At 41.4% G+C, this 27,968-nt stretch overlaps 1 protein-coding gene across 3 annotated transcripts in view; it reads left to right on the top strand.

Annotated features, from left to right (window-relative positions):
- The window catches only part of PRELID2 (PRELI domain containing 2), a 69,969-nt gene extending 42,268 nt beyond the window's left edge, over positions 1–27,701 (top strand). For all 3 annotated transcript variants that reach the window (XM_049648538.1, XM_049648539.1, XM_049648541.1), the window contains 2 exons: positions 18,010–18,079; positions 21,884–27,701. In XM_049648538.1, coding sequence (XP_049504495.1) covers positions 18,010–18,069 — 60 coding nt within the window. In that variant the 3' untranslated portion in view covers positions 18,070–18,079; positions 21,884–27,701. The remainder of the gene's footprint in view (positions 1–18,009; positions 18,080–21,883) is intronic.
- The last annotated feature ends 267 nt before the right edge of the window (positions 27,702–27,968 follow it).

Below are 27,968 nucleotides of genomic sequence, written 5' to 3'. Positions count from 1 at the left end.
GTTTGTTTTTGAGATAGCTCTCTCTCTTTTTCCATGGCAGCAAAGGACTGTACTATTACTGTGTATTTTTTTCACGTCTGCCCAGGAGAGTGGTGCTATATATACTATACTCTTGGCTGGTGACACTAGGGAGTGTGCCATATGGTGCTTTCCTCAGTCCGAGAGCCACTCAGTTGTCTCCTGACTCTGCCTTCATCTCTGTCTGCTGTAATCTCATGTTCTGGTGGACAGTTTTGATCCATGATGGGTTGGATGGGTTGGAAGCGTTGAAAAGTTGGAGGTGTTGAAAAGTGTTGAAAAGTGCCAAGGACAAGCGTCCTGGATAGCAAGTACATATGTTAATTTGCCTTGAGGTAAGCAAGCACATTCAAAAAACATATCAAGGAAACAGAAAGATCTGAAGGAAAATAGGGTTTGGGGGAAGTCTGAGACACATGCAAGGCTTCGTACACATTTCTGCAGCCTAGGGAAATGGCCAGTGACTGAAGCAGAGCTGAGAGGGGCTCAGGCCAGTCAAGCCCCACCTCAGGGATCCTAAGAGAAGGAAACAGGACAGAGATCAGGCTATTCTGTGGGGCAGGTAATGGCTCTGCAGGTGCTCTCCAATTCTGGAAAGGGAGACTTTGCAATAGTCTTGGTTTTCAACCTTTTCTTCATTATCACCCACCCACTCCCAGTGACTCTTTTAAGACTTCTTTTTTTCTATTTGTCCCCCTCCCCATGCAATACTAATACCATGGCTATACTGATTATCTCTTTGTAGACTGTATTATGCTATTGCTTTATACATAAAAAGTGTAAGATATTTTTCACTTCCCAAAACAAAATGTCACCTTGTGTTGTTAGGGTTCCCATTGAGAAAACATGGTTCCTACTGCCCTGAGTATCACTCTCTCTGTCTCTCCAAATTAAAACAATCACCAGTCCTCTGGCCCCCAACCCCTAAAATTCCAAGCAAAAATCGAAAGAACTTTTTGGTGAACTCCCACGTGGTTCTTGCAGATTTCACATTTTACTCTTCTGGGAGAGGCTTAGGAGACAAAATGGGTGGTAATGCTCTTGTCATGCAAGTGTTCTTTTTTTAGCCCAGTTGTCTTCCCACTTGGAGACGACCATAAATGCTGTGGACATGCAGAGCTCTCATTATGCACTCGCATAGAGGTTTTTTGTTTTTTTTAGGTTTGTGAAATACATTTTCAGTGTGTAATAAAATAATGTGTTATCTTAGCCACTCTCCTGGCAAGGCCCCATTATTAGTCCCATGATTATTCCTGTGTTGATTGGGAGGCTGAAGCAGAGAGAGACTGAATTCAACAGCGTGTGAAATATTTGTCACTGAAACAATGTGGGCAAGTCAAACAGTTTGAACATCGCTTTAGAGAAGGTCTGGCCTACACATGCTATAGCTAAAGATATCTGAACATGCTGTTTCCTTAGGGTGTTTATAAAAATCCATTTTAATAGTGGAAGATAATTCTCTGCGACAGAAGATAGTATTCTTGTGTATATATTGGTATATACAAATGTGTGTGTGTGTGTGTGTATCTCCAAACACACAGCCACTGTACACAACACACACACACACACACACACACACACACATACATACATACACACTCTGAGACACTGTATATGTAGTCCAAATGGGCATTTGAAAAACCTGGTTACTGTTTGGTTGCACCATTTTTGCAAACTGTATTAGTTACCTATGGCTGTATAACAGATTACCCCAGCACTCCACAGCTTACAGCACACATTTACTGTGTCTCAATTTCTACGGGTCAGGAGTCTGGGCATGCCTTAGTTGGATCCTCTGATTCAGGGTCCCACAAGGATGTAGTCAGTGTCTCGGCTGGGGCTGGGATCTCATCAGAAGGCTCTAGGGGGAAAATTCAGTTTCAGGTATATTCACATGGTTGCTGCCATGCCTCCCTGGTAGGGAGCCTCCTGGCTAGTAGGATTCTGCCAGCCTCCCTGGGTTCCTCGACATGCGGGGCTCTCACAACATGGCAGCAAGCAAGAGAAGGGGCAGGAGAGTGCTAGCAAAGCAAAAGCCATGGTTTTTGTTACCCGATCATAGAAGTGACATCTATTTATTTCTGTATTGCGTTCATTAGGAGCAGGTCACGAGATGTAGCCTGCAGTCAAAGGAAGGGGATACACAGGGCATAAATACCAAGAGGCAGGGATCACTGGGAGCAATGTGAGACCTGCCTACCACACCGACCTCATGTGATGGGTATGCCAAGTTGCATGCACAACTGTTGAATTCTTTTTGGTGGTATTGGGAACTGATAATTAGAAGTTGGTAAGGGTTAGCTGCACCCGTACAACTTCACTCCCAGCTTATAAAAAAGTTCTGCAGTGCATACAGACGTTTAATTAATCGTTTATTTATAAGTAGGCACAAAATAGATGACTTGTTTTATAAGTTTGATTAAGTCTCTGTCCTTTTGGGCGCTCCGACCACGAATTGCATAAATAGATGGCTCCCTGAAAACAGAACTGACTCTATTCCAAAGGCAAGATTCGGCTGTTCTAAAGATAACATCAGGCGGCCAAGTCTTCTGACCCAGTGGATGGGCATAGGACCATGTATACATAAACTTTGGGTGCCATCCCTAAAGTTGGCTGGTGAAGGGCTTGCTGGATAGAATCTTAGCTCTTCATTGTGCAAGGAGTATATCTCTGGAATGTTGAGCTAATCCCTGTATGTTAGGTTCCACTAATTAAATTAATGAGAGTCCATTTCTCACATCCACTAGGAAGCCACTAATTTTACCGGTGAAAATGCACAATTTATGCCAATTATTAAAGCCTCTGATGTTTCCAAGGATAACGGTAACTGACATTTCTGGAAAGTGAGTTTGCTGATTATAATGCTCACAGCCAACCCCTGGAGCCTGAAGCTTGCATTAGGGCGACTGACTGTACCTGATGTATAATGTGAACTAACACATGTACCATAATATTATATTGCATGTACCAAAATATTTTGAAGCAAATAGATAACCTGATAGTCATATACCAAATGTCAACTCCTGAACCTAGTACGCTTTGTCTTTAGAAAGATTATTCAGTGTGAGACAAGGTTTCAGCTGTGTGTTTAACACAAAGATTGAATATGAAGCTTTAGAGAAGCGGCCTTTGGTCCATCATCTGGTTTTTTCATTTCCTGGATGTCACGTATCACATCTTGGATCGTCAATTTTCTCATCTCTGAAATGGAGAGATAATAGTTGTCTTTCACAGGGTTATTTTAAAGATTAAGTGAGGGCACATATATGAAACATGGCTGACATAGAGAAACTCCAAGAATTGTTAGCATTAAGAGAAGTTGTCTGATAAAAAAGATATTTTTTTAAGTAAATACCCTCTTAAATACTCATCTGAACAAAAATTTTAGATTGCGGCAGTATAGGTCAAGTTTGTGTTGTCTTAAAAATTATTTTTTGCCATTTTTTAAATCCATTATTTTAACATTCAGTGTCTCCATATTCACCATTTTGATTTAGTTCTTTCCATTTGTGTTCGTGTATGTTTGCTTATGTATGCATGTATGTATGGTATTTTTTGAAAGACACACTGGGATTATTTTGTTTATTTGGCCCAACTTTTTCATTTATGGGCATATTGTTAACATTTTCCTTGAAAACATGAGTTTTGATGCCTTTGTAATATTCCATTGGCATAAATTCCCTTATTGTTGGTTTCTGTTTTTTTTTCCACTATTATAGATATTATTGTGGTAAATCCATGAATACAAATACTTGTATTTCTCATCACTTCCGGGGTTAAAGAGTGTGCACATTTTTAAGACCTTTGATGCAAATTGCTAAATTTCCTTACGAAAGAGTTTTGCCACTTTGCAGCTTCCACCGCAAGCCAACTCTGGGTATTATCAGAGATCTTGCTGTGTAACATGACGTAACCTCTTAGAATTTCCATTTGTCATTAGGGAAGCAGGGTTAATTATTCTACCCTCCTAGGATTTTTATGAAGAAGAAATGAAATTGTTAGCTCCAGACTTCTGGTTCCTGCTCCAAAGACATTGAAAATTAATGCTTCTGTCATTAACTAATTGTTTGACCTCAGTCTTCCTCCAAGTGTTTTAATTGTGTTACCTTGAACTAGTTGCCCTTAGCCACCCAGTTTCTCAACTGTAAAATGAATGTCTGGTGGACACACATGCATGGTAGTCCCAACCTTAAAAGAGTGGACTTTTCAAAACCCAGTAATTCTAAGATCGAGGAAGACAGCAAATACAACTGTCATTCAAAAGAATAAATAAAAGTCACAAATATGACAGGTCAACATCAGTGTAATTAATAATCTGCTGACTGTATGTTGGAGGTTTGCATTTCCTTCTGGGCTTATGTTGGAGACTTGTATTTCTTTCTGGGTTTTGTCCATCTTTCAAGATTTTTTCCATTACTTGAACAACTTGAAAGAACTTCTGTCCTTAGTTCCAGAGGGTTTACTTCCTAGCTCTCAATTTACCTCTGTTGGCAATACTCTTCAGTGCTCAAGTAGATTTATTTACTCGCTATTTATTCATTAGATGCTGGTGATTAGTTAAGTAATAATAACTGCCCTCTTCCTCCATATCTCCTCTCCATCAGCTCGCCTTGTCGTGCCGTCTCAGAGTTTTAGTCCTAAGAAATGTAGCCTTTGCAGTGAAAACATCTCAGGGAAAATGAGTATTCTGTGACTGATAACAGTTTTGGTCCTTCTCCTGAATTTAAAACAATGCCATTACCTTGACTGTGAGACTTAGGAATCTAAAATATCTCTGTGGCTCATTTGAATTCATCAGGGTTGTAATAGACTGCTCAGTGGTAAAGCTTTTGGGAATCCCTGAGATCAGCCAGCTGCAACTGTGGGGCGTTGCCTTTTGTAAACAAGATGAAACCTGGGAAGTTAAACTCTTACCAGAAATGGCAGAAAGTGGCTTCTTGAGCTTGAGATGTGTCACTATCATTATAGTGATTGGAAGTCATGTCTCCACACAGTGTGCAAAACTGTGCCAAGAATCAGGAAATCTGGGTGGTGGCCCTGCCTTGGCCGCACCCTACTGGCCACATTGCGTGGACTGGTTGCTCTGAACGTCACTGTCATTTTTTTGTAAGTCGGGGATTGGACTAAGAGGGTCAGTTTCCATTTTGACGCAGTATGATGTTTTTTGTTGTTGTTTGTTCGTTTGAACCCTCACTCCTTTCCCCCAATGTGTAAATACCAAGATTTAAATGTTGTTTCTGACAGAATTTAAGCCTGCATAAAAATTCAGGAGTTTAAGCTGAGCGGGTATCCAGGAACATCAGAAATAATTCGTAGTGGATGGTCAAGGTTTGGGGAAGGGCAATAAAATATTTAAAAATAATAAACAGGTTTTTATAAAATAAATACTAGTTAGCAAGAGGAGATGGTAAGCATGTGGTAGGGATGTTATAGTTCCATTTTATAGTCCTATTCAGATGAACTAAATAAACTGCATATTGCAAGGATTTGTAGGTATTGTAGGGGGTCTTCAAGATATTGGTGCCCAATAATAGATATGTTGGCTTATTTTTAATCCATGCTTTCTGAAAACACAGACTTTTCTGGAAGCTTTGGAGAAAACCAGTATAATACAGTATTAATAGTGTTTATACTCTTTTTAATAGTATTAATAGTATTACAGTATTAATAGTATTTATAATCTATTGATTGTTTACCACGATCCAAGCACTGCACTGTTTTATGAGCAGTGGTTTCTCCCAATGACTCAGAGAGAGAGAGAGAGAGCGACAGAGAGAGAGACAGAGAGGGAGATAATGTTATTCCCACGTCTCCATTTTACAGATGAAGAAGTGGAGGCACAGAGGTTACTTTCACAGGCTCATCAGCCAGCATGTGGCAGAGCTAGAATTCCAGGTGGTGACTTCAGAGCCCATCCTCTTAACTGCTGTACTCTTTGGCTTCCTGAGCTGGAGGGCAGAATCCTTTCCCCCAAAGAGCCTGGGTGAGGAGACCAGCCAAATACTTGGCTGGTCTCCATTGACTGTGGGGTATGACCTTGAAGTCAGATGACCTTGAAGTCAACACTTGTCCGAACATAGAGAACGTGTAGTCTCCATAAGCTTAATGTGATGCTTGCTTTCCTAATGCTGCTTTACTCTCACACCCAACCAGGAATCTTTGGAGATTTGGGAGCCATGTTCTCCCCACTGTTCTGGATAGTATTTCCAACCAACCTGTTACTTTTCTGAGCTCGCTCACACACTCTGTTGTGCTAACTTCAAAAGCAAAGACAATGAGAAAATAGGTATCTGTGGCTATCATAAATCTTCACATACCTCGTATAAACCTAAGGCAGGCACAGAATTGAAAACTGAAACAGCTCTGGCCAGGTGGCATTGAAATACTGCAAACATTGGGGCTGTGTCTGCAGACTGTGGATTCAGTGCCTTTGAGGCACACATCTTTGGTGGATACAATCTGTTGTAGGATGGGACTTGAATTCAGTTGGGTTCTCTGTGCTTCGTTAAGGCTCTTAGTTTGACCAACAAGGCCAGGAAAATGTCACTGAGGCATCTTAGATCAGGAGTTAATACAGAATTCTGGGCAGAGCAACTTGAATTGGAAAGGTAATTTAATTTCTTAAAGGTACATCCAATAAGCCCTGCAGCATACTAATTAAATGCTCTGTGAGCTTTCTCAGATGTCCAGTCGTTCTCCTTGATCATGTTCCCCCTCTGTTGGTGGTGATTTCTTATTCTGCCTCCCCACTCTGTGGGAGAATTTCATCTCTTGCTGAGTGACCCCTTTGGTTTTGCCGACGCTTTGTGGGACTTGTAGCAGGCAGTGCTCTGGCAGGTGATGGGAAGAAGGCTGGAGTGCCTGGCTGGGAAGGAGGAAAAATCCTGTGTCTTGTGACCCACGTATGTCAGAGTGATACTTCTTTGTCACTTTCAATTTCTTTGGAATCCCACTTGCTGCCTGGAGTTCGACCCCTTATTGTGTGGCTTTCTTCCTTAGATTCTAGCTAAACTGTTTTTCTATTTTTCTCTGAATTTCCTTAGTAAAGGAAAATGGTGGGTTTTTGAGAGTTAATTAACTCCTTTCATATTGACAGCCCGTTTAAGAAGAATTTCTCAATCAGTGGCCTTTGCTGGGGAAGTAGCTTTTGTTCACTTTTCAAGATATTAACATTTTTGAAAGCTTACTGCTTTTTCTATTCTCTTCACTTCTTGACATGTTTGAATATTTCATAATTTCAATAATTTCATTTTCTCACAAAAAATGGCCACACTCTTCCCCAAAAGACTCTTTCAGTCTGTAAACAACAACAACAACAAAAAATTAAGGTTTTATTTAAAATGTTTTTGAATAGGTGCTACCTGCACATAAATATTTTGTATATTTTCAGAGGAGCCATTTGTGTTTTTTTGTCCTGGCTCTCTTCAAAAGCAGCAGACTACCTTGTACCAATCAGCTGTGTGACCTTGAGTAATCCACTTAATTTTCTGAGTCTCATTTTTCTCATCTGTAAAATGAGGGCAATATTGGAACCTACTTCATCAAGTACTTGTGAGAAGCAAATGAGTTATATGCGTAAAATGCTTAGGACGAGATTTTGCACACAGTAAATGATCAGTTGGTGTTATTTAAAAAGAAAAATTCAAGGAAGTTATAGCAAAAACTTATTTTTCCCATTAAGGCTACAGGCAAATGTTTAATAGTTATAATAAGCCTGTCTTGGGAGTTACCCAGACCCGAATTTAAATCTCAGGGCCCTCCGGCCTCCTGTGTGTACAGATTGAGCCTCTGGTTGAAATGTGAGTGGTAGTACCAACCTTCTTAGCGTGCAAGTAAAAGGAAATAATGTAAAGAAGTGCTTAAATATCTTGGCACATGTTAAATACTCCAGAAATGATAACTGTTATCTTACCGTTATAGCTCAAATTGGCATGTTCTGGTTAGTCTTTTACATGCAGATTTTAAGCAGTCATAATTACAGTGTAAGTACACTTTAATGTTTTGCTCTTTTCAAGTAATATTATATCACAAATGCCTGCCGCCGCAACTCTATAAATCTCAAAGCCAACATTTTAATGACTGCGTAATATTTTCTTTAGTTCTTGTATAATAATTGATTTTACTCTTTCTTTAGGATTGAGCACTAAAGTCATTTACAAGCTTACCATTATAAGTGAAACCACGTGCAACATCTTTATACTTAGAATTTTTTGTATTTTGTATCATTACCTTAGAAAAGATTCCCTGAAGTACAGTGCTCAGCATGTGGCTGTTTTCATGATTCTTTGTTTCCCTTAGTGAGTAATAGGCTTCTGTGTGGTTCACTGTTTTATCCTCAATACCTAGCACGTAGTCCATGCTCACTAAATATTTACTCAATTAGTGAACGCGTGTACATATTTCTCAATGTGCTAAGACTTCTTTATGTTTGCATTCTATTTTATTTTAAAATGGTCTTACAAGAGGCGCCTGGGTGGCTCAGTCGGTTAAGCGGCCGACTTCGGCTCAGGTCATGATCTCGCTGTCCATGAGTTCGAGCCCTGCGTCGGGCTCTGTGCTGACAGCTCAGAGCCTGGAGCCTGTTTCGGATTCTGTGTCTCCCTTTCTCTCTGACCCTCCCGCATTCATGCTCTGTCTCTGTCTGTCTCAAAAATAAATAAATGTTAAAAAAAAAAAAATTTAAAATGGTCTTACAAGCAACTAAACTTTTTAGCCATTGGGGTAATAGGAAAGGTAACAGTAACAGGTCATATTTGTTGAGCCCTCTCTGTGCTCCAGGCATTATTCTCAGTACGTTACATGTGTTGTCTCCTTCAATTTGCTCAACAGTGCTGTGCAGTAAGTGCTGTTATGACCCTTTTCTAGGTGAGGACACAGAGAGGTGTGAGTTGATGTGCCCCAAATCACACAAGTGGTGAGTGGTAGAACGTGTATTCAAACCAGGAAGTCAGACCCTTGGTTTCTGTACTAGGAGACTAGGCTCCTGATTTACTTTGCCAGCCACTTACCCCTTTCACATTTCAGCCAGTCTAACAGATTATTTGCCAGGGAGCCTGAGTTTGTTGGCCAAATTCCAAGGGAAGTGTGAATCAGGTGTCCCTGAGCCTTGAGGATTTTCTGTCAGTCTCAGAATAAGAGCCAGAATTGCCCACAAGGGCTTGTTATTTCAAAGGAGTCCTGCTTTTGCAGTTTACCAAGTGAAGGATATGTGAATGTTTTTTTTGTTTTTGTTTTTGTTTTTTTTTTTTTAATAAACCTTAGCTGTTTTTTTCATTGAAGGGGAGAATTTTATTAGATTGTTAAACATCAGGGCAGCTGGTAGATTTAGAACATTGTCTATGTGGGAGTTATTAATGCATGAAGGAATATCTGGGACCAAGCTATCAATTTATCAATTTTCCCCCCTATCAATTTACTATGTGGGTTGGGGATTTTAAAGAACATTTGCGTCTATAAGCACTAAAAGGTATTTTTTCCCCCTTTGTAAATGATTGACTCTGAAAAACAACAGGTAGTTTAGACTATTATTTGCATGTAGTGATTTTATTTTTTAGTCATTTACATGTAGCTTTTATTCTGGTTGTTTGTGTTAATTTACAATATTAAATGCTTAGAATTTTTCAAAAGGTGTCCCTTCTTATACTTGCCATGAACTTCATGTTTCTGCTATTCCACAGGTAATGTGAAGGATGGGGAGTGAAAGTGAGCCCTCCTATTTATATAGCTAATGTTCAATACAGCCCTCTGGCTCCAAGCAGTACCCTCATGCCTCGTTCACCCTTCCCAGGTTCTGTCCCCTCCAAAATGGCTAAAGACTTTATGTGGGAAGTAACAGCCTCACTAATCTGCATTGGTTAAAACCAAGGAGTTCTAACTGGCAGATACTGGGTTCAGCAGAAATGTTTCTTCTGCACACACTTGTCCTCCAGCCTCTTGGTAGTGTGTGAGAGAGCTTCACTTGGTATCCACAGAAAACAAATGCATTTGGAGATGTGGTGAGGTGCTTTTATCCTTAGGGAAGTTTTAAGAATTACTTGTAGTTCGGTCTCATCCCATCTCCCCTAAATAGGTAAAATTAAAATGACCCAGATGTAGATAGAAATAACGTTGGGATGGCAGGAAGGACTATGCCTAAAGCCACATGTCATTTTTTTGGTGGTTTGAGAAGAAAACTCTACCAATCTACCTTTTTAAGGAGGTAGTTTAGTGAGGGCTCAGTCACAAAAACCTGGGTACGAATCTGGATTCTGCACTTACATAGCTGGGTGCCATTGGTCAAGTTTCTTAGCCTCTCTGCCTCTCATTTTCTTTGTGTCACTGACTCATAGGTTGAAAGGATTAAATGAGACCAGGCAAACAGTGTGCTCAGTGCACCCTAGTAGGGCCTTAGCCTTTCAGTGAGCATTCCTTTCCTTCCTTTCCTGTGATTTGGATTCTAGTTCTCTGTGTATTGCTGACCACCCTGTGACCTAGGGAAAGCTTGTTTACCCTGATGGGCTCTGTGTCCTCGAACAATATTAGTAACTTTTAGAGGTGATGGGAAGAGAAAGTAAAATGTGCTTTGAGAAATCCGGAAAGGCACGAGGTGAGCCCTTGCTGACATTTCCTCTGGGTCACTGACCGTCCACTGAATGGGGAAGGGGGGTGGTGCCTGGTTGTGGGAGTCCCATTGTGAGGGTCCCCTAGTCTGACTTGGGTCCACATAGAAATCAGTAGCCGCTTTCCAGGCCACGGGGAGAGTGGGTGGGAGTGCCTGACAAAAGGCAGTCATTTGTCCCTAGCTTTCTATGTTGCCTCACCGAATCCTCAGAGCAGTCCTGCAGGGAAGCGTGCTTGCTCATTTCCCTCACTGGGGAAGCATATAGGCCCAGAAACAAACTCACTGAAGCAGATAATCATTGTGGAAAGAGTTGGAGAATTCCAGGTTTAAATTCCAGGTTGGTCACTTACTCAATCTGTCACCCTGAGCAACTCCCTCTCCTCTGAGGTCCAATTCCCTTACCAGGAGCTGGTGAGAGTGAAAGTATCTTACCTGGGAGCACCTTTGGGAGGATTAAGTGAAGTAATGTAGGTGAAGCCCCTGGCAGCTAGTTAGCCCCTTAACCTCAGTGTTGTTGAGATTTGGCATGATAGGTTTTTGACTGAAATAGGGCTTTCAAAACTTATATGTGAAGACCCAGGAGACCGGCCTTACATGTAAGGAAAATTGGTGATGTATAGAAATTGATGTGGGTGAAGAGAAGGGGAGAGACAAAAAGTAAAAGGAGAATTATCTGAGCATCTATTGGATTTATTTATTCTGTTAGAGACAACAAGCATGCTGGCAATCATTTTCTCTCTCAGGATAGGGAAGAAACAAGGCAAAATTATGACTGAGCTGAAATTTGATGAGTAGTGAAAAAAGTGCTGATAAAGGGAATTGATAGGAACCTTGCTGTGTTTGAGTTGGTTAGTTAGGAGTATAAGAGTTGGTCCTGGACCCCTCTAGTACCACATGCTGAGGCAGTTTCGCCTCCATGGAATGGAAGTAGAAAGCTTCCCAGCAGTGGAGGTTTCTAAACAGGTAACAGAATTTCGTTTGTCAGAAATGTCATGGATGGCACTAGGTAGGAGGCTGGTCTCTTGATTGGTTAGTAGTGAAGAAGCCATATTTTGTATGAAGTCCAAATCAGGAAAAATAAAACTATATATAGGTCATGTTTAAAAACTAAAAATGAAGATAGGCTAAGGAGTTACGTTGGAGGGGTGGGGAAGGAACTTTGTAAAATAGGAAAACACCAATGACTAAATGCCTTTTAGCTAATAAAGTACTCATGCCAGGTCAGCGTTTAGTTGAAAACCGGCAGTATAGCAGTGACTTGGTAACCTTTCATCCTGATATTTGATGCCAGGACACCTGTCTGAGTCAGATAGGACACCTTCAGTTCTTTGCTAAGAGTTTCCTTTCTGGACTAGATAATATAATGTCATTTCCAATTTTTAGGTTTTATTATTTGGGGCTATATTCTTTTCCTTTACCAACTGTGAGATTAAATACTCTCTTTCAGGGGAGAGGAAGTTTTATTATGTGAAGCAGAGACATCTGAATTATTGTATCAGTTAGTGTCCTGCAGTTACACCTAAAGATTTTGGGTTGCTTATCAAAATAAAAATGAATCTTACGTAAGAGTTTATTAGCTACGATGGAAAAATTGTATTGAAGTCATACATGCAATCAGATATTCCTACTTGAAAAACACTGTATTTGAAATAATTTGTAGAGGTGATTAAATATTGATTCATATATTAAGAATCATGCCATTTAGTTTGTGAGCAGGACTAAAATATCTGATTTATTTATCACGCTTTCTGAACATAGTCAATAGGGAAGGCAAGAACAAACCTTGCTGTGTACCCAACATTAGAATAGGTGTTTTCATACATGCAGTCTCATTTATGCCGTCCACCCATGTCAAGATATCCTGGACCCTGGACTCTCAATCCTGATTGCTTTGGGTTAAATTGAGACTCTTTGCTTCTTAGTTATTGTGTGATTTTGGTCTGGATGTTTAATTTTTCTGAGCTTCAGATCTCATATGGAAAAAAAAAAAGATGATGATCCTCTAAGGGAGATAGAATAAACAAAGCCAATGGCAGTAAAGCACTCAGCGCAGTGCTTGGCATTCAGTATTTGCCAATAATGTCGACTATTATTATTGTTTGATGTTACCCCAGTTTTATAGATGAGGAAGTTCTATATATAAAAGAATTAAACAACATCAGATTAAAAGATGCTTTATTGGGCAAAAGATGTCTTCCTGGAGAAGCTCTGAGCAGTGTTTCTCTTACCTTTTGATGAGAAAACTGGATTCAGATTCCTCCCTTTCCTTTTTTCATAGATGATGCCACTGGTCAGGTGTCTCCTGGAGCCTACTTTCTACTGGGGGAAGGGAGGGTGGCAGACAGTACAAACTATTTATTTTTATTTTTATTTATTTTTGAGAGAGAATGAGAGACAGAGCATGAGCGGGGTAGGGGCAGAGAGAGAGGGAGACACAGAATCCAAAGCAGGCTCCAGGCTCTGAGCTGTCAGCACAAAGCCCAATGCAGGGCTTGAACTCACAAACCACGATTTCATGACCTGAGCCGAAGCCGGACGCTTAACCGACTGAGCCACCCAGGCGCCCCAAAAGTACGAAATATTTTTAAAAGCATGATAATTTTTTATAGTGATGAATGCAATAAAGACAGTAGGACCAAGTTGTGATCCACACTGTGGCCAGGCTGACCTAGGGCAGTCAGGGTTGTCTCTGAGGAGGTGCTGGGTGAGTTGAGAGCTCTGGCCACTGGAAGATCTGGGGATGTTCCTGCCAGAGGGAAGTGCCTGGAAGAGAGAGGAAGTGAGCTTGTTGCATGAACCGAAAGCAGACCTGTGTATCTGCAGGGCAGTGAGCTGAGTTGGAAAGCCTTGCAACCATGATAGTGAGTGTGGATTTATTATAAGAGCAATGGGACATGACTGAAGGTTTGAATAGGGTTCTACACAAAGTAAATGAAGAGATTCAAAGAAAGTTTGATGTAAATCAATTGAATGAAAAAAAAAAAGAATAAAAAAAGGGAAGTAAACTTTATATAAATCTTTTTATCAAAGAGTGAGTTTTATAATGCAAATTTCAGCATTTGACTTTGCACTTTCTAAACCCCTCTTGGCTAATCCAGATTCTTCAGAAACTGTTTTAAGTACCACGTTTGCTGGTCAGTTATTTTCACATCATTCTCCCCTGCCCCCGCCCCCCCCCCCCCCCCCCCCCCCGCCTTTTTTTTTTTCCATACTTTCATTCTTTCCTTGTTCTGTTCTTTCATCTTCTCTGGCAGCCCTTGTTATTCTGGCCTTTTCCACTGCACTTTCAAGAATGCTAACTACTAGGCAGATTACACGGTCATTGTAACATTCAGATTCATCAGCTTGGCATTCAAAAGTAATCAGTTCATCCATTTTATAATCCATCACATCAAGTACCTTTTTTTTCAATTAAAAGAAATTTTTTTTTAAATTTGAGAGACAGAGAGCGAGGAGGGGCGGGGCAGAGAGAGGGAATGAGAGACAGAGACACAGAATCTGAAGCAGGCTCCAGTCCCTGAGCTACCAGCACAGAGCCTGATGTGGGGCTTGAACTCACAAGCAATGAGATCATGACCTGAGCCATCCAGGTGCCCCAACATCAGGTACCTTTTGTGAGCCAAATTCTGCACCCATCTTTTATCATGGTGATAATTAAGTGAGCAATTCTTGTTTTAAGAGCTCCCCACAGATGTGTCTTTTGAGAACTGCTTTAGAACTTTATAATTTTTATGAAGCCTAATATTACTCTCTTTGGGACCTCCTAGGTAAATCAGAGCTTCCTCAGGAGGTATCAGTTAGATAACAAAATACATATATTGTCTGGATCTAGCCGCCTTTAGTTCCAATTTATTCTGGTTCCTCTTCAGACAAGCTTTTTGTTTTCCTCAATAATCAGCTATTTCTCAGAGACTCTTAGAGTGGGGGATCTGGGAAGTGTTTTGAATCTGTGGGATTCTGGGAGGCCTTTATGGGGGTACAAGGATGCACTTGGACAGCCCAGTGCTGGTATTAGGGAAATGGGACTGTGAGGGCTCACTCACTCGTCTGTACATTGGCAAATAGCAAAAGATAGCCTTGTAATAGAGAGAAAAAAAAATCTCAGAGGGGAAAGGAATAATAAAATCATGCTGGTTTATGGTTTGTCAGTCCAAAAAGCTTTTAAGCCATCTCTATAAAGGTGGATTCACTTAATGTTTGTTCTGCATTTCAGGCATCATTGTGTGGTAAGTGGGGTAAATTTAGCCTCTTTAAGCCTGATCTCCTAGGGGTTGAGTTTTAAGCATTGGAACTTTATTTGAAAGGGCTCTTATCGATTGGGCTTTTATTTGGTACCTCCTTACTAAAGAGAGGTACTAAATAATGGTTCGGCCTCCCTGTTAGGTTTTTTTTTTTTTTTTTAAATTCACTTTATAGGTCTCTCTCTCTGCCCCTGTTCTCCACCTTCTATTTCTAACTGTTCTGCTTAAAAAGAGTAAAGTGGTATGAGAGAGGGGAAAAAAGGGAAAGAAAAATCAACTGTCACATTGTGAACATAATTGATTCAATAAATAACGTCTTACAATTCCCAAGGCAAACCTCAAAGTCTTCACTTATGTCAATTAGTGTTAAGCTCAGTAAGTGGTGGCGTTCTTAATTTAGACGGATGGGGAGAGTTCACCAGCGCTCACTTCCGAAGGAGGGACTGTGCTTTTCTGGTTTTAAAAACACACCACCAGATATATGGGCCCACTCTGCAAAAAGAAGGTTGAAACGGAATTATTGTGGCCGTTTTTATTCTTCCTGAAAATGGAGGGAAGGCATTTAATTATTGTTTAGGGTTTTGTTGAAACAAACAAATGGAAATAAGGGAAGTAAGATCTACTAGACTGTATGCTCCATACAGGGGTTTTGTCTTGTTGGTTCACTATTTAATCTGTGGTGTACACAGTAGGTGCGTAATATTTGTTGAGTGAATCTGTTGATGATTGAATGAGAGTAGAATGAGTGCAATTCAGATCTTAGGGTAAGAATTCAATTACATTTTATTCCACTGGTGGTTTCATTCCCCCCCTCCCTCCCCACCCGCTCCTTCATTTCTTCTCTAATTCTTTGCGGGACTGCAGGGTGTACTGTGTCTTCCAAAATGATTAAGGAGGACTATTCCATCCATCCCCAGACTGGCAGAGTTGGAAGGGATCTTGGAGGTGATGTCAGGCTGCCATTTACAAGTTCTAGTAGATGAATCAGTTGTGCTTCAGAACCACAACTGGACATTCTGATTGTGTGGGTCTCAGCAGGGCTTGGGAATCTGTATGTGCCTCTGAGTTTCTCTACCAGTTCCTGTTCAGTCCCTGTTCGGCCTTGCTGTCCCCTGAGCTGTCCGATCTCAGTTACTGCTTGGTAAAAGTGATGCACCTGAGGTACCCAGAATTCCCGGCGGGACTGTGACGAGGACCCGCCTCTCTCCACCCTGATAGCAGTGCTCCTGGTCTTGGAGCTTGCTGCTTTAGTTCACCCCTCTCCGTGCTCCTCAGCATTCAATCTGCATCCTTTGGTGCTTTTTTCTTGCAGGACAGTGGCAGTGTTTGTGGCGATGGCTAGCCACAATATAAAGGACCATCTGAAACCTCAAGGAAACGTTACATTTTGTTTTGTGTACTTTGGTACTCAGTATATTTTATGGTCTTCTCTAGAGGCTCCCTTCTTGCTGTGGTGCAGAATAAATCCCTGGTAGGAAGCCCCTGTCTTTCTCTTGTGGCTCACTCAGTGTTTTTCGGGACCTGCCTGATCATGAGAATCACCTGGGTGCTTGTTAAAGGTACAGAACTCTGGGGCCTGCTTGAGTCCTATTAAGTCAGAGTCTTCTGTGAGGGGCCTGGGGACCTGTGTTTGATTTATTTATTTATTTATTAACGTTTATTTATTTTTAAGACAGAAAGAGACAGAGCATGAACGGGGGGGGGGGGGGGGGGGGTCAGAGAGAGAGAGAGGGAGACACAGAATCTGAAACAGGCTCCAGGCTCTGAGCAGTCAGCACAGAGCCCGACGCGGGGCTCGAACTCACGGACCGCGATATCATGACCTGAGCCGAAGTTGGACCTTTGACTGAGCCACCCAGGCGCCCCTGGGGACCTGTGTTTTAGGTTAGCTTGGGTCATTAGTGTTCCCTGTAAGCTCCTTTCCAATCCCTGAGAACAGTGACTTCCATTCCACCAGGTCCAGCTCTGACTTCCTTAAAAACTTCGTTCATAATTACACCATCACCCTGTCTTTCTATCTGAAGATTTATCCTCTCGTCTGCACAACTTGGTCTTGAAGGAGAAAGGAGGGAATATGTGCTTTCCTCTTTCCTCCAGAGTAGATTTTGACTGGCTGGTGGGTGACAGGTCAGCATGTGCAGTCACAGAGTGAGCACGTGGGAAGTGTCAGGGGAGCCTCTGAAGCCCGAATAGAGTGCCTGTGTTCTTGCCCTGCTTTATTGCTCAACAGATGTATGACTTTGGGAAAATTGCTTAAACCTCTTGGAGTTACTGCTTCTTCATCTGTAAAATGGAAGTAAGAATTGTACTTGTTCTGGGGTTTTGTGTGTATTAAATAAGGCATCCGAGGCCAGCTCTCCAGACACAGACTCCGAGACAGAGACTTTTGTGCAGAGGGTTACTGGACAGGGCCTTCAGAAACAACTCTACCAGGGGAATAGGGGAGACAGAATTATGCAGGAGGTGAATGTGAACCGTGGTAATGTTGCAGTGAAGGTCTCAGCTGATCCCATGGGGACTTCTAGACATGGAGTGCCCTTCACTGGTTTCTGGAGTTAAGGGAAGAGAGCTGGGCCTTTAGACCCCTATGTTCACCAGTCGTTGCATGTGGGTTGCTCCTGGAGAGGGGACGTGACCTGAGTTTAGGCAGCTCCCTTTGGCTGAGGGCTCTGTGCCCTTAGCAGCCTACAGTGCTGGCAGGTGGGGAAGGGGAGCCGAGAGGCTGGAAGGGTGTCCATGGTGCCACTGCCCAGGATGGTGCTCGTGAAAACCTGAGCAGCCAGCATAGCACATTTATAAATGCTCAATAAACACTAATTATTACCATTATTATTTCAGTTCTGGCAATGTCACTTAGCAGCTGGACCTGTGTTTTGAGAAGTTACTTGTGTTCTCTTGGACTGCTTTCTTATGTTTAAAATGGAGATTCTAAACTCTCCTGTGCCCACTTCCCTTGAGTAGTTCTGAGCACATGTAGAGAAAATGTATGTGAACTTGGTGAGAAAAATACTATAAAAATGTAAGGTATGACCATGAGCCTACTTTTCTGGAATGAATATATGGCCATGACTTGGATTCCTTGGAGGGAAAGGGCTGTGATAAATGTAAAAGTGCTTGTTGCATTTTGATTTTGCTTTCTTCTCTCTCTAGGGAATTAGAATAATGGAGATGCTGCTAAAGGAACAGTGCGGTGCCCCCTTAGCTGAATAAAGAATCCGCAGTGAGTACCAAAAACAAAATCAGAATTCTTTCCTCCAGCCATGTTTTCAGGCTCTTGAGCCCTGTATTATGCGTCAGCCTCCCTGGGCTGTTCATGCTGTACATTTCCCAGTTATGTGCAGAGGATCCTGTCTCACAGGTGTTTCGTTTTCTGTTCAGTACCTTCATTTACTTAGTTCTTTAATTTTCAGAGCAGTTTTGTACCTCGTGCTGGGTTACAGCGGCATTCAAATTGTTGAAACCGCTCAGCACAATCCAGCGTGATTACGATCTGCAAAGTGCCATAGATTTGTAGACTTCGGTGCAGGATTAACTGAACCTTAATTTTATTGTTCTGGGGACAATGGAAGGAGAGGGTTAAAGCTGTCTTTGAAGTAGGAAGGAAAACAAGGAAGGGGCATGTTTTGATTGGCCAGTGAAATAAATGTATTTTGTTAGTCATGTATATACTTCCTCTGGTTGGCAGTGGCTGCCTGAAATGCTATCGAGAAGGATTCTGACATTTTGAGCATAATATCAGGCTCTGGGTAAGGGTGCCTGAGTGATTAGCAATGTTGGCCACGGGCAGAGGATGGGAAAAAGCGCTAGTGCTAGAGCTCATACTGTCTCTAGTGTAAGACAAATGCTGTAGGGTTCACAGGTGGCAGGGGGAGTTTAGACTTGCTTAATTTTTTTTTCTTAAGTTTTTATTGTCTGCATGAAGAAGGGTGTCCATAGTGGAAAGGACAGACCAGAGTTATTTAAGAGAGAACCAAAGCCTAAAATAAATGAGTGTAATGGATTTGCATCTTCCCAAATTTATTGGACTTAAATTTTTAACATGTGAGAGAAGGTAAAGCCATTGAGTAAAGCAAACGCTCTCTTGGGTAATTCATCATTACCTCAAATTTCCCTTATGTTGGCTTAAAATTGTAGGACACATAGTTTTGTATAAGCAGCCTTGGACTCTAATTGTGATCTAGAATAAAGTTTGAGAACAATTAACCAAAGAAAAAACAAAATGAACATTTATGTACAAGTACTTCAGCACTGAGTGCATGCTGGCAGATCTATGAATAGATTTATTCATTCCTGGGGAGGCTAAATAAGATAATTCCATTTAGCACAAGCATGGCACATGGCAGGTGCTCAAAAAATGTTGAAATGGGATCTAAATATGGTCTGTTCCTAAATCCACTCTGCTCTTTGAGAACATTTTTATGAAGCATTTTTGTGAGGCTCACAAAGCACCTGGGCGCAGATCCCTTCTTATCCTGGAGGGTGGGATCTAAAGTCAGCTCCAAGTGAAATGAAAGACTGGGAGGGGACTCCACTTACAACTGTACGCTGGTTTCCAAACTTCAGGTTAATGATTTTGGAACATCACTGAACCTCAGAATCCTCTGGAGGATTTGTTAAGCGTAGGTCGGTGGGCCCCACTCTCAGTTTCTGTGTAAGTAGGTCTGGGGTCGGGTCCTAAGATTTGTGTTTCTAACAGGTTTCCAGGTGATGCTGCTGTTCTTGGTCCAGGGACCACACTTTGAGAACTATTGCTCTAAATGAGGTCTCATCTCTGAATGAAGACAGATTAAATATAAGGGCACCGAGGAAGCTAATAGCTGGGGTTTTGAAATTGTTGTCATGCAGTCTATTGACTTTAGATTAATCAGAGGAATGATCTTCTTGTGTGGTTTTTCCCTGATTTTAGGGTCTCGGTGCTTGTTTAACTGCTTTTTTTTTTCCCCTTGCTTAAATGTGGACAAGCTCCACAGTGGTGTAAAGACAACTGAAAAGAACAGAGATGAGACTCACACCAACTTGTGTTTTTGATTTAAAATGCTGTTAGTGAAATGAGCAGATTAAACAAGCCTTACTTGTTGTCACAAATACGCATGTTCTTGTGGGTTTGTTTGTTTTGTTTTTACTGTGGTTGAAAGCTGATCAGGGCTCTTTATTGTTTCTAGTAACAACTCGCTCTTCTCTTTCAAGTGAAGTGTCTGTGAAGGACAGTTGCATTCAGGGCATTTAATGCAACAGAGCGTTTGAAGGATTTACCTAATTCAGACTGTTGTAATTCATGACCGGGTGTCTCAGGGCGGTAAATGGAAAAGTAAGGGGAATATACTTTTACCACATGAATTTACAGTTACTGCAAATTAGAGCTTGTGGCTGAGGCTTTAAAGCTTTTTTTTTTTTTTTCAATGTCCACTTCATTGAAGTATTATGCATGTACAATTAAATTGACCAATCCCAAGTGTACATTTTGGTGAGTTTTGACAAATAGGTGTAGTTACATAAGCATCACAAAAATCGTAACATACAACACTTTATGGCTTTGTGGTGCTGCTGTGTTTTTGCCAGTTTGTTGGTTCCCTTTTTTTCTTGACTATTACAAAGTTTTGGCAAGCTTGAAATGTGCGTGTTTTAATGGGACTTCTTCTGTTTTCAAAAGTGGCTCTATGGAAAATGGGAGAATGGTTGTGGGTTGGGGGAACTACTGTTTTTTTGAGCAATAAAATGCCACATTAAACGGAAGGGGGGCAGGTATCAGGGCTAAGGCTGTAGAAGAAGGGTCAGTCAGTTGTTGCCCTCAGGCCAAACCCAACCTGCTCTCTGCTTTTGTAAATAAAGTTTTATTGGCACACAGCTATGTCCCTGGCTTTGTTATGGCTGCGACGGCAGAGTGAATAGTTGTGACAGAGAGCTCTTCTCCAGCAAAACTTAAAATATTTATTGTCCTTTAAGAAAAAGCTTTCTGTCCTGTAGGTTGTGAGCGTGCCCTCTCCTAAATTAAGACCAGGGAACCTGGTAGTGGTTGTTTAGCCTTTTTTACATTGCATTTGATCACATCTTACCTATATTCCAAAGTTAATAGTTTATTTTGTCTGTATTAGCTTTAACATCACCACTCGGCTGATTTTATTTTAAGGCATAAAAAAGCACTGAAATGATCACAACAGTGAAGTTAAAATATCAGTAGCAGTGATCATTAAAATTGCTCATGAAGTTCCAGTGCACGTGCATAATGGAGTAGAAATGTAAGCATTTTGTGTAGCAGATAAGGTAGCAGCACTGTGATGTGGCAGTGGTGTAGGTGCTGGGTACAGTCAGTGTACTCAGTTTGCCAGTTGGGGAATTTTGCAGTTCTTAAAAACAACAACAACAACATTCCACGGGGTTTGCATGAATGCGCATAGGGAGACATTATTTATTATTTTTATATCCTACCACATTTCAAATTTGCATGATTTAAATTCACATAGAATGTGGCCACCTTGGATATGGTGCCCAGTCCTAAAGATACTCCCCAGAACTCTCTGGCCGTGTATCCACGCGGGCATTTGAAAATTAGAAAGCTTAGAAGGTGATTTTATCATGAACCAAAATGGAGGCACATACATCTCAGTAACCAATATGCTTGTAGAGTTGCTGCTGACACATCCGTTTGATAGATTTTTGATTTCCTGTCATTTTTGAATAAAACAAATAGCCCTGACATCTGTTTGTTCTTGCCGCTGGGGAGACACGGCTCGGTGAGGTTTGATCACATAGCAGAGTTCCTTCATGCTGGAAAGATTAAGACCTCCGTTTTAGCTATACCTTAACTCCCCTTTGAACCAGCTCCTCTGGGTAGCTGGACTTTATAAAATAAGGTGCTGGCTTTGTTCAAAGATCATTAGGAGGCAGAAATGCAGTTTCTTCCAGAATTATCCACAGTGATGGAATTCAAGTGACCCTTAAGAGTTGCTTTAGAAAAGAGGCAAATAAGTATTGATTGGGGAGACCTGTTTATTAGGTGATAAAGCCAACTTGCTTTCTCTTGCAGGGGACCTGTGTTGTCCTAATTTGCTCAAGAATCACTTCTTGGCCCCAACACATCACTGATGCAGTTTTTGAAATCCAACTTTAAGGATACACTGTTGGCAGCTTCAAGAAGAGGAGACCCTCCTTCCAGGACATGAAATGATACACTCCCCTGGGAGCTTGCCTCAGATAGTGGCACTCATGGACATGAGACCTGCTAGCTGGGTTTTTATGGCACAGTCTCTTTATGATTTACAAATAAAGGAAAAAAAAAAAAACCATAGAAGGTGACGTCTGCCCTTCTTCAGGATGTCCTGCTGACTGCCTGGTGACAGTGTCAGGGAAGCCAAGGACAGGCTGGAGGCCTGGCGAGTGGTGCTGGTGCCCATATGTTATCAGCCTCATTGCTCATGGGATTCATGAGAAGATTCTGGGACGGATAAAGGAGTTAAACCTGATGCCTGATGCATGAGTGTCCTACAACAGAAAGGAATATACCAGGCCAGTGTTGAAGCTAAGCTACACTTAGAGTAATGTTTGGTTCTCAGAAATTGAGAGCATTTAATGTCTACCCATAAGTACTACTTAACTGTCACCAGTATGGCTTTTATAATGTAACCTGTCCACAGTATGATTTGGTCTCCTGAAAGAACATGGGTTGGAGAGCGGGAAGGCAGGGGATGACTTTGGCATTATGTGATATGGAGCGCAGCATGAACCTCTCTGTGTTTCCCTGGCAAGTGGGGCTACCTGGGCACAGGTGTTCTGTGTAGTGATGACTAGATAAGGAAGGGAGTTTAGTATGAAAAGCACAGGTTTGGGAATTTGACAGAACAAGTGTTACCACCCACTAGCTCAATGATTGATCATCTACATAATTTTCAATTTTTCCAAAGCTCCTTCTTTTTCATTGCACAATGAGGTTATAGAATTAACTTTGTGAGGTGGTCGGATCGATTTGGGATTGTGTATATAGAGTGCCTAGTATGCTACCTGTTGCATCGTAGAAGTCTAGTACTTAGACGCCATTACTGTGTGAAACCATTTTGAAAATGTACTTTTCAAATGTAATATGAGGTAGTATTACTGTTTGAAAATTAGGTGACAGTAGTTTGCATTTACCGTGATTGGAAGCCAAAATATAAGTGCACACTACCTAATAGGAAGCTTGAAGAGAGGCAGTAATTTGGAATTCATCTGCTTAAGATAAAAATTGGGCCATTACTGGAAAGTCTTGGGGAAATTGTTCTTTTTTTTTAATATTTGAAAATTCTTCCACTTAGTGCAGTGATGAATATCAAAGCAATTTTATTTTTTATACAAGCCTGCCATTGTGAGCTTCTTCTTACTGTATTTGAGCTGTTTGTGCTGCTCGAGTTCTGTCTCTTAGGATAATCTCTCCTCATTTTCTTAGTGTCTCATTCTTCAGGTGTGTTGGAGAGAAAATGAATGGTAGAAACCAGAACAAAACTTTGACTTCTTTTTCCAGTTTGTCAGCGGCATTTGGTAGGCTTTTGGAATAATAGCCCATTTCGAAAAATAAAAGGCGATGTAAATGATCACAGAGGTGAGAGGTTAGAAATCCGTATGACACTGAAATAAACTTAATGCATCCTACCCAACAGCCTACATCCTCTGAAGCAGGAGTTCTCAGCTTTTGGTGTTCATTAGAATCACCTAGGGAACGTTATGCGCTTTTGCTGATGAGGGTACATCCTAGAGCAATAAATACATCAGAATCTTGGAGATTCTGGGTGGAACCCAGGCATCCATCCATACTTTTTAAAGCTCCGTAGGTGGTTCCCATTGGTAACTAGGGATGCGAACACTAGACTGAATTCTTGGTGATTTTCAGACATTATCTGATTTCTTTCTTAACACCTCTGAGGTAGGAAAGGATATTTGTAGCAAGAATTTTTGTTGGAAATACAAAGAGTTGGGTGCATGGGTAGCTCAGTCAATTAAGTGTCTGACTTTTGGTTTCAGCTCAGGTGATGGTTCATGAGTTTGAGCCCCGCATCGGGCTCCACACTAACAGTGCAGAGCCTGCTTGGGATTCAATCTCTCTCTCTCTCTCTCTCTCTCTCTCTCTCTCTCTCTGCCCCTCCCTGCACTCTCTCAAAATAAATAAATAAACTTAAAAAAGAAATTGAAAGAGTGAAGCAGAAAGAGGACGAATTTTTGCTAATTCCTTAAAACCAGGGTGGCCAGTGCAAATGGCTTTGGGGACCTGGCAGGTGATCTGATGAGTCAGGCAGGCTGGTGGCGCCTTGGGAGACCCTGGGAACACATGTCTGTTTAAAGGTGGACAGCTGCTGCCCAGCTCTCACACACTGTTGCCATGTGGCTGTGTTTTCTAGTTAACTCTAATTTCCTGTTTTATAGGAAAAGACAGACTTTTTTTTAAAGAAAAGAATTCTCCCAATTTTTACATGCTGGCAGTAATTCAGAATTGTTTAAAACATTGTGCTGGCCAAACCAAACATGTTTTCCAGTAGTTTCCGGCCTCTGCCTCAAGAGTGTCAAGGCCCAGCCTAAACATCCCAGTCAGTTTTTAATTGATTTGCATTTCCCCACTCTGGATGGAAGCTACATTCTGTCTCTTCTCCAAGACTGCTTTGATATGTATTTTCCTCCCATTCCCAAGAAATCCTCTGGAGTTGCTTCAGACACTTATCCTCTCTCAATATTTTTTCTTTTTAAGCCTTCTGCAGGCATCCATTACTTCAAGCTTCACATATATGTGTTAGAATTATTATGCTCTTTTTAACATTAATTAGAGCTTGTTAGAATTTATTTTTATAATATGTCAGAATCCTTTTCCTGTGAGAAAACATTTAGAAATGTCAAAATCAGGAGTACTGCCTTCCTGGGCATATTAGGAACATGTGGGAAGGGGTTAATTCACAGACCAGGCCAGTCTCCTCCTGACCTGGTGTGGCTGGGCCTAAATCTCGAGGCAATGATTTTGTCCAGTGATTCCCACACTTCTCCTTGAATCAGAAATCCTCGGGGGAGGTGTGCTAAATGCAGGTTCCCAGGCCTTCCGCCAAAGATTCTGATTCATGAAATCTCATTTGGGACCTAGGGGATCTGCCTTTTAAAGCAAGTTCACCAGGAGATTCAGCTGCGCTGTTCCACAGACCATATTTTGAGAAACACTGATTTCGGGACAGCGTTTTTGCCCTCCGTGTCTCCTATCATGCAAAAAGGTTTTACAGTCATTTGGTCCCACTGATCAATACAGTTGACCATTCAGGACAAAACATAAAGTTCTTATGCTGAGATGGACTGACTTTAGCTATCCTTATGTGATTAAGGTGCTTTTACCATGAAGGGTCTTTTATGGTTTCAGTCATATGTGGATAAAAAAAAGGTGCTCTATTCTTTTTATATAAATTGCTTTGTGTATTTTATAAGCAGTGTATATGTAGTAATGTTCTTTTTGTCAGACATTGTAGGGTGCATGGTATAGACAAGTCGAGGTTATTCTTTTAAGTTGCACGTCTTTTTTTGTATTTTAATCATTTACACTGTAACACTTAATTTAGTATATATTTCCCTGCTTTTACAAACAATCTACTAAAAATAATGAAAAAAATTAAGGTCATCACTTATGTTTTTCACTCTTTCAGGTCCTATTTGGGTTTGTTAAAGCCCCTACCGTGAATGACTCTGCTCTTTGAGATCTGCAGTGGTTTTTGCAGGGTGTGTTTTCACTCACTGTTAACTGTTACCTTTCTCTCTGCCATTACTCTCACCTGCCTCTAGGAACCCTCATCTCCTTCTTTATGGGGCTGGGAAATTATATCATTGCATACTCTATGTCCAGTAACAGTAAACAGAACCTAAACGAGGCTCTGAGAGACTTTTTTCTGAGGACATGCTGCCTTGACTTGGTGATGTTATTTTACTGTAACTTCCTGATTCTCAACTTCAGTTGTCAAATCTTTGACCTCAAGGTAAGTGAGATGTTGCCACACATGCTTTCTTTTGATCTAGAAGTCATTGTCTCCGTCAATTGTGTAAGTGTTTTTATATGTACAGTTGTATAATGTGAAACATAAGTTAAATTCAAATGAACATTTCTCAGGCCCCTTTTTTGTGAGGTATGAAGTATTTTTGATTCATTGTTATTGTGATTTAGAGCTATAAATGAGTAGTATAGCTCTGAAATTCAGTCCTGTAGACATTCTGAAATAAAGTTTGTTATGACTCATACTTATGCATGAATTTTACTTTCTTGGGGGGGGGTGGTGTCACTTGACTCAGCAGAGCTCGTGTGTATCATTGGTAGTGATGATCCTAGTCCTTTGCAACAGCCCCAGATGAGGCTGTTATACCAATCGTATGATGTCAGCTCCCCGCTTCCCCCAAGGTGAGCCATTAAACTTTCTCCCAGCAATAAACAGAGGCCACTTTTATTGGGTGATCTCAGCAGGCTTTGGGCTAATGGAGCCAAGGTCCGGGGTTGACAGGAGAACTGAAGCACAAACAGCAACATGAGGTCACGTGATCCCCCAGAGGGAGGGGGCACAGCAGCTCCTTGTCAACTTGTGAGGCTCAGCTCTCTTTTCTGTACTTTGTTTCCATGAGATCCTTTCACTTGTCTGCTTTTTACCTGGGTGTATTTGAGTGGCTTTCTGTGCCTTGTTTCTAAAATGCTTTGTCCAAGCCCTATTGATGTCTTCCTTTTATTAGAGCCTGGGTGCCTTAAGGAGTAGACTCCTTAGTTCAACCAGCATTTATTGAACACCTATTATTATGTTCAAGAAAAAAGCAGGATTTATCTTGTTCTGACTCAATCGAGGGGTTTCTAGGAGGCTTGCATCTTCATTATACAGACATATGGCAGCAGTGGGTAATGATGGTAAGACTGGACACACGTACCTGCTGAGTAAATCAAACAATGATTGCTTATTTAAAGGATACACGCACACACACACACGCACACACACACACACAAAATCAGCCCAGGGCACGCAGTGCGGAGATCAGCACATAAATGTTTAGCTTGGTGGCCCTGAAGCCTCACCAGCATATTGCACGGTTGTGGATGATCCTGTGTGAATTAGTGAGGGGCACATCATAAGAAATGAAGATATTTTTGGGAAGATAACCAGTTTTCTGTAGGAGCAGCCTTACAAAGAGAAGGGCAGAGCTGCCCTGCATGAGCCCGTCTCCTCATCTGAGCCACATAGAAACTTCACATTTCATAATGATTGCTGGATAGAGGATATTCAGGCATAAATATCTTTTACCTTCAGGATGTTCTGACTATTACAGCCTGACCCAAGCACATTTCTGAATTCAGGGCTGCAGGATCAGCGTAGTGTTTTCCTGATATCTGGGTGGGGCCTGCAAACCCCAAAACCTTCACGCAATCATTGGACAGACTGAGGCAGGTAGAGAGGTGGAATCCTAAGAATGACAAACCCAATGTGATGGGGGCTTGGAATAGAAATTATATTAACCGAGTGGAACAATTTATAGAAATTTAAAATGTGATAGTTAAATTTTTACATTCAGTATTTCTTACACACCTTGACTGCCAATCAGAACCCTCTGGGTAGCTTTAAGACATACTGATGCTTGGGTCTCAGCCCCAGAGTTTCAAGACTGTAGCCCTGGCATCAGGATTGTGTAAAGCTCCCCAGCTGGTCCTGAAGCCATGGATGGAAATTCCTACCATCGTCAGAACTAATGTCTGTTTTTCCCTGAGTGGGAGCCCTTAAGAAGCTAGCAGGAGGAGGGATGGTAATATGAGACCTCTCCCTTCTAGTGATTTGCCTCTAGGACTTCAGAAAACTACTTTACTGTCCAAGAAAAAAGAGCCCCAATGTCTCTTAAATGCTAGTAGGGGAAAAGTGAACCTAAAAATACTCTGCCATGTGTAGTTTGCTTTGTTGTGACCAAAAGTTTGAATTGCATTTGTTGGAACAGAACCCAATGCGGAGAAAGGATCCCATAATAACTCCAGACCCTTGCTTGTCTTCAAAGGGTTAACCTGAGTGACTGCACTTCCGGACCTTAAGATGTAGCTCTCCAAGCTATGGACAGGCGTGCTGTGCAGGAGGCGGCAGAGACAAAATAGCAGCCACCATCCT

The sequence above is a fragment of the Panthera uncia genome, assembly GCF_023721935.1.
Source record: "Panthera uncia isolate 11264 chromosome A1 unlocalized genomic scaffold, Puncia_PCG_1.0 HiC_scaffold_17, whole genome shotgun sequence".
Classification (NCBI taxonomy): domain Eukaryota; kingdom Metazoa; phylum Chordata; class Mammalia; order Carnivora; family Felidae; genus Panthera; species Panthera uncia.
This window is presented reverse-complemented; position numbering and strand designations above follow the sequence as displayed.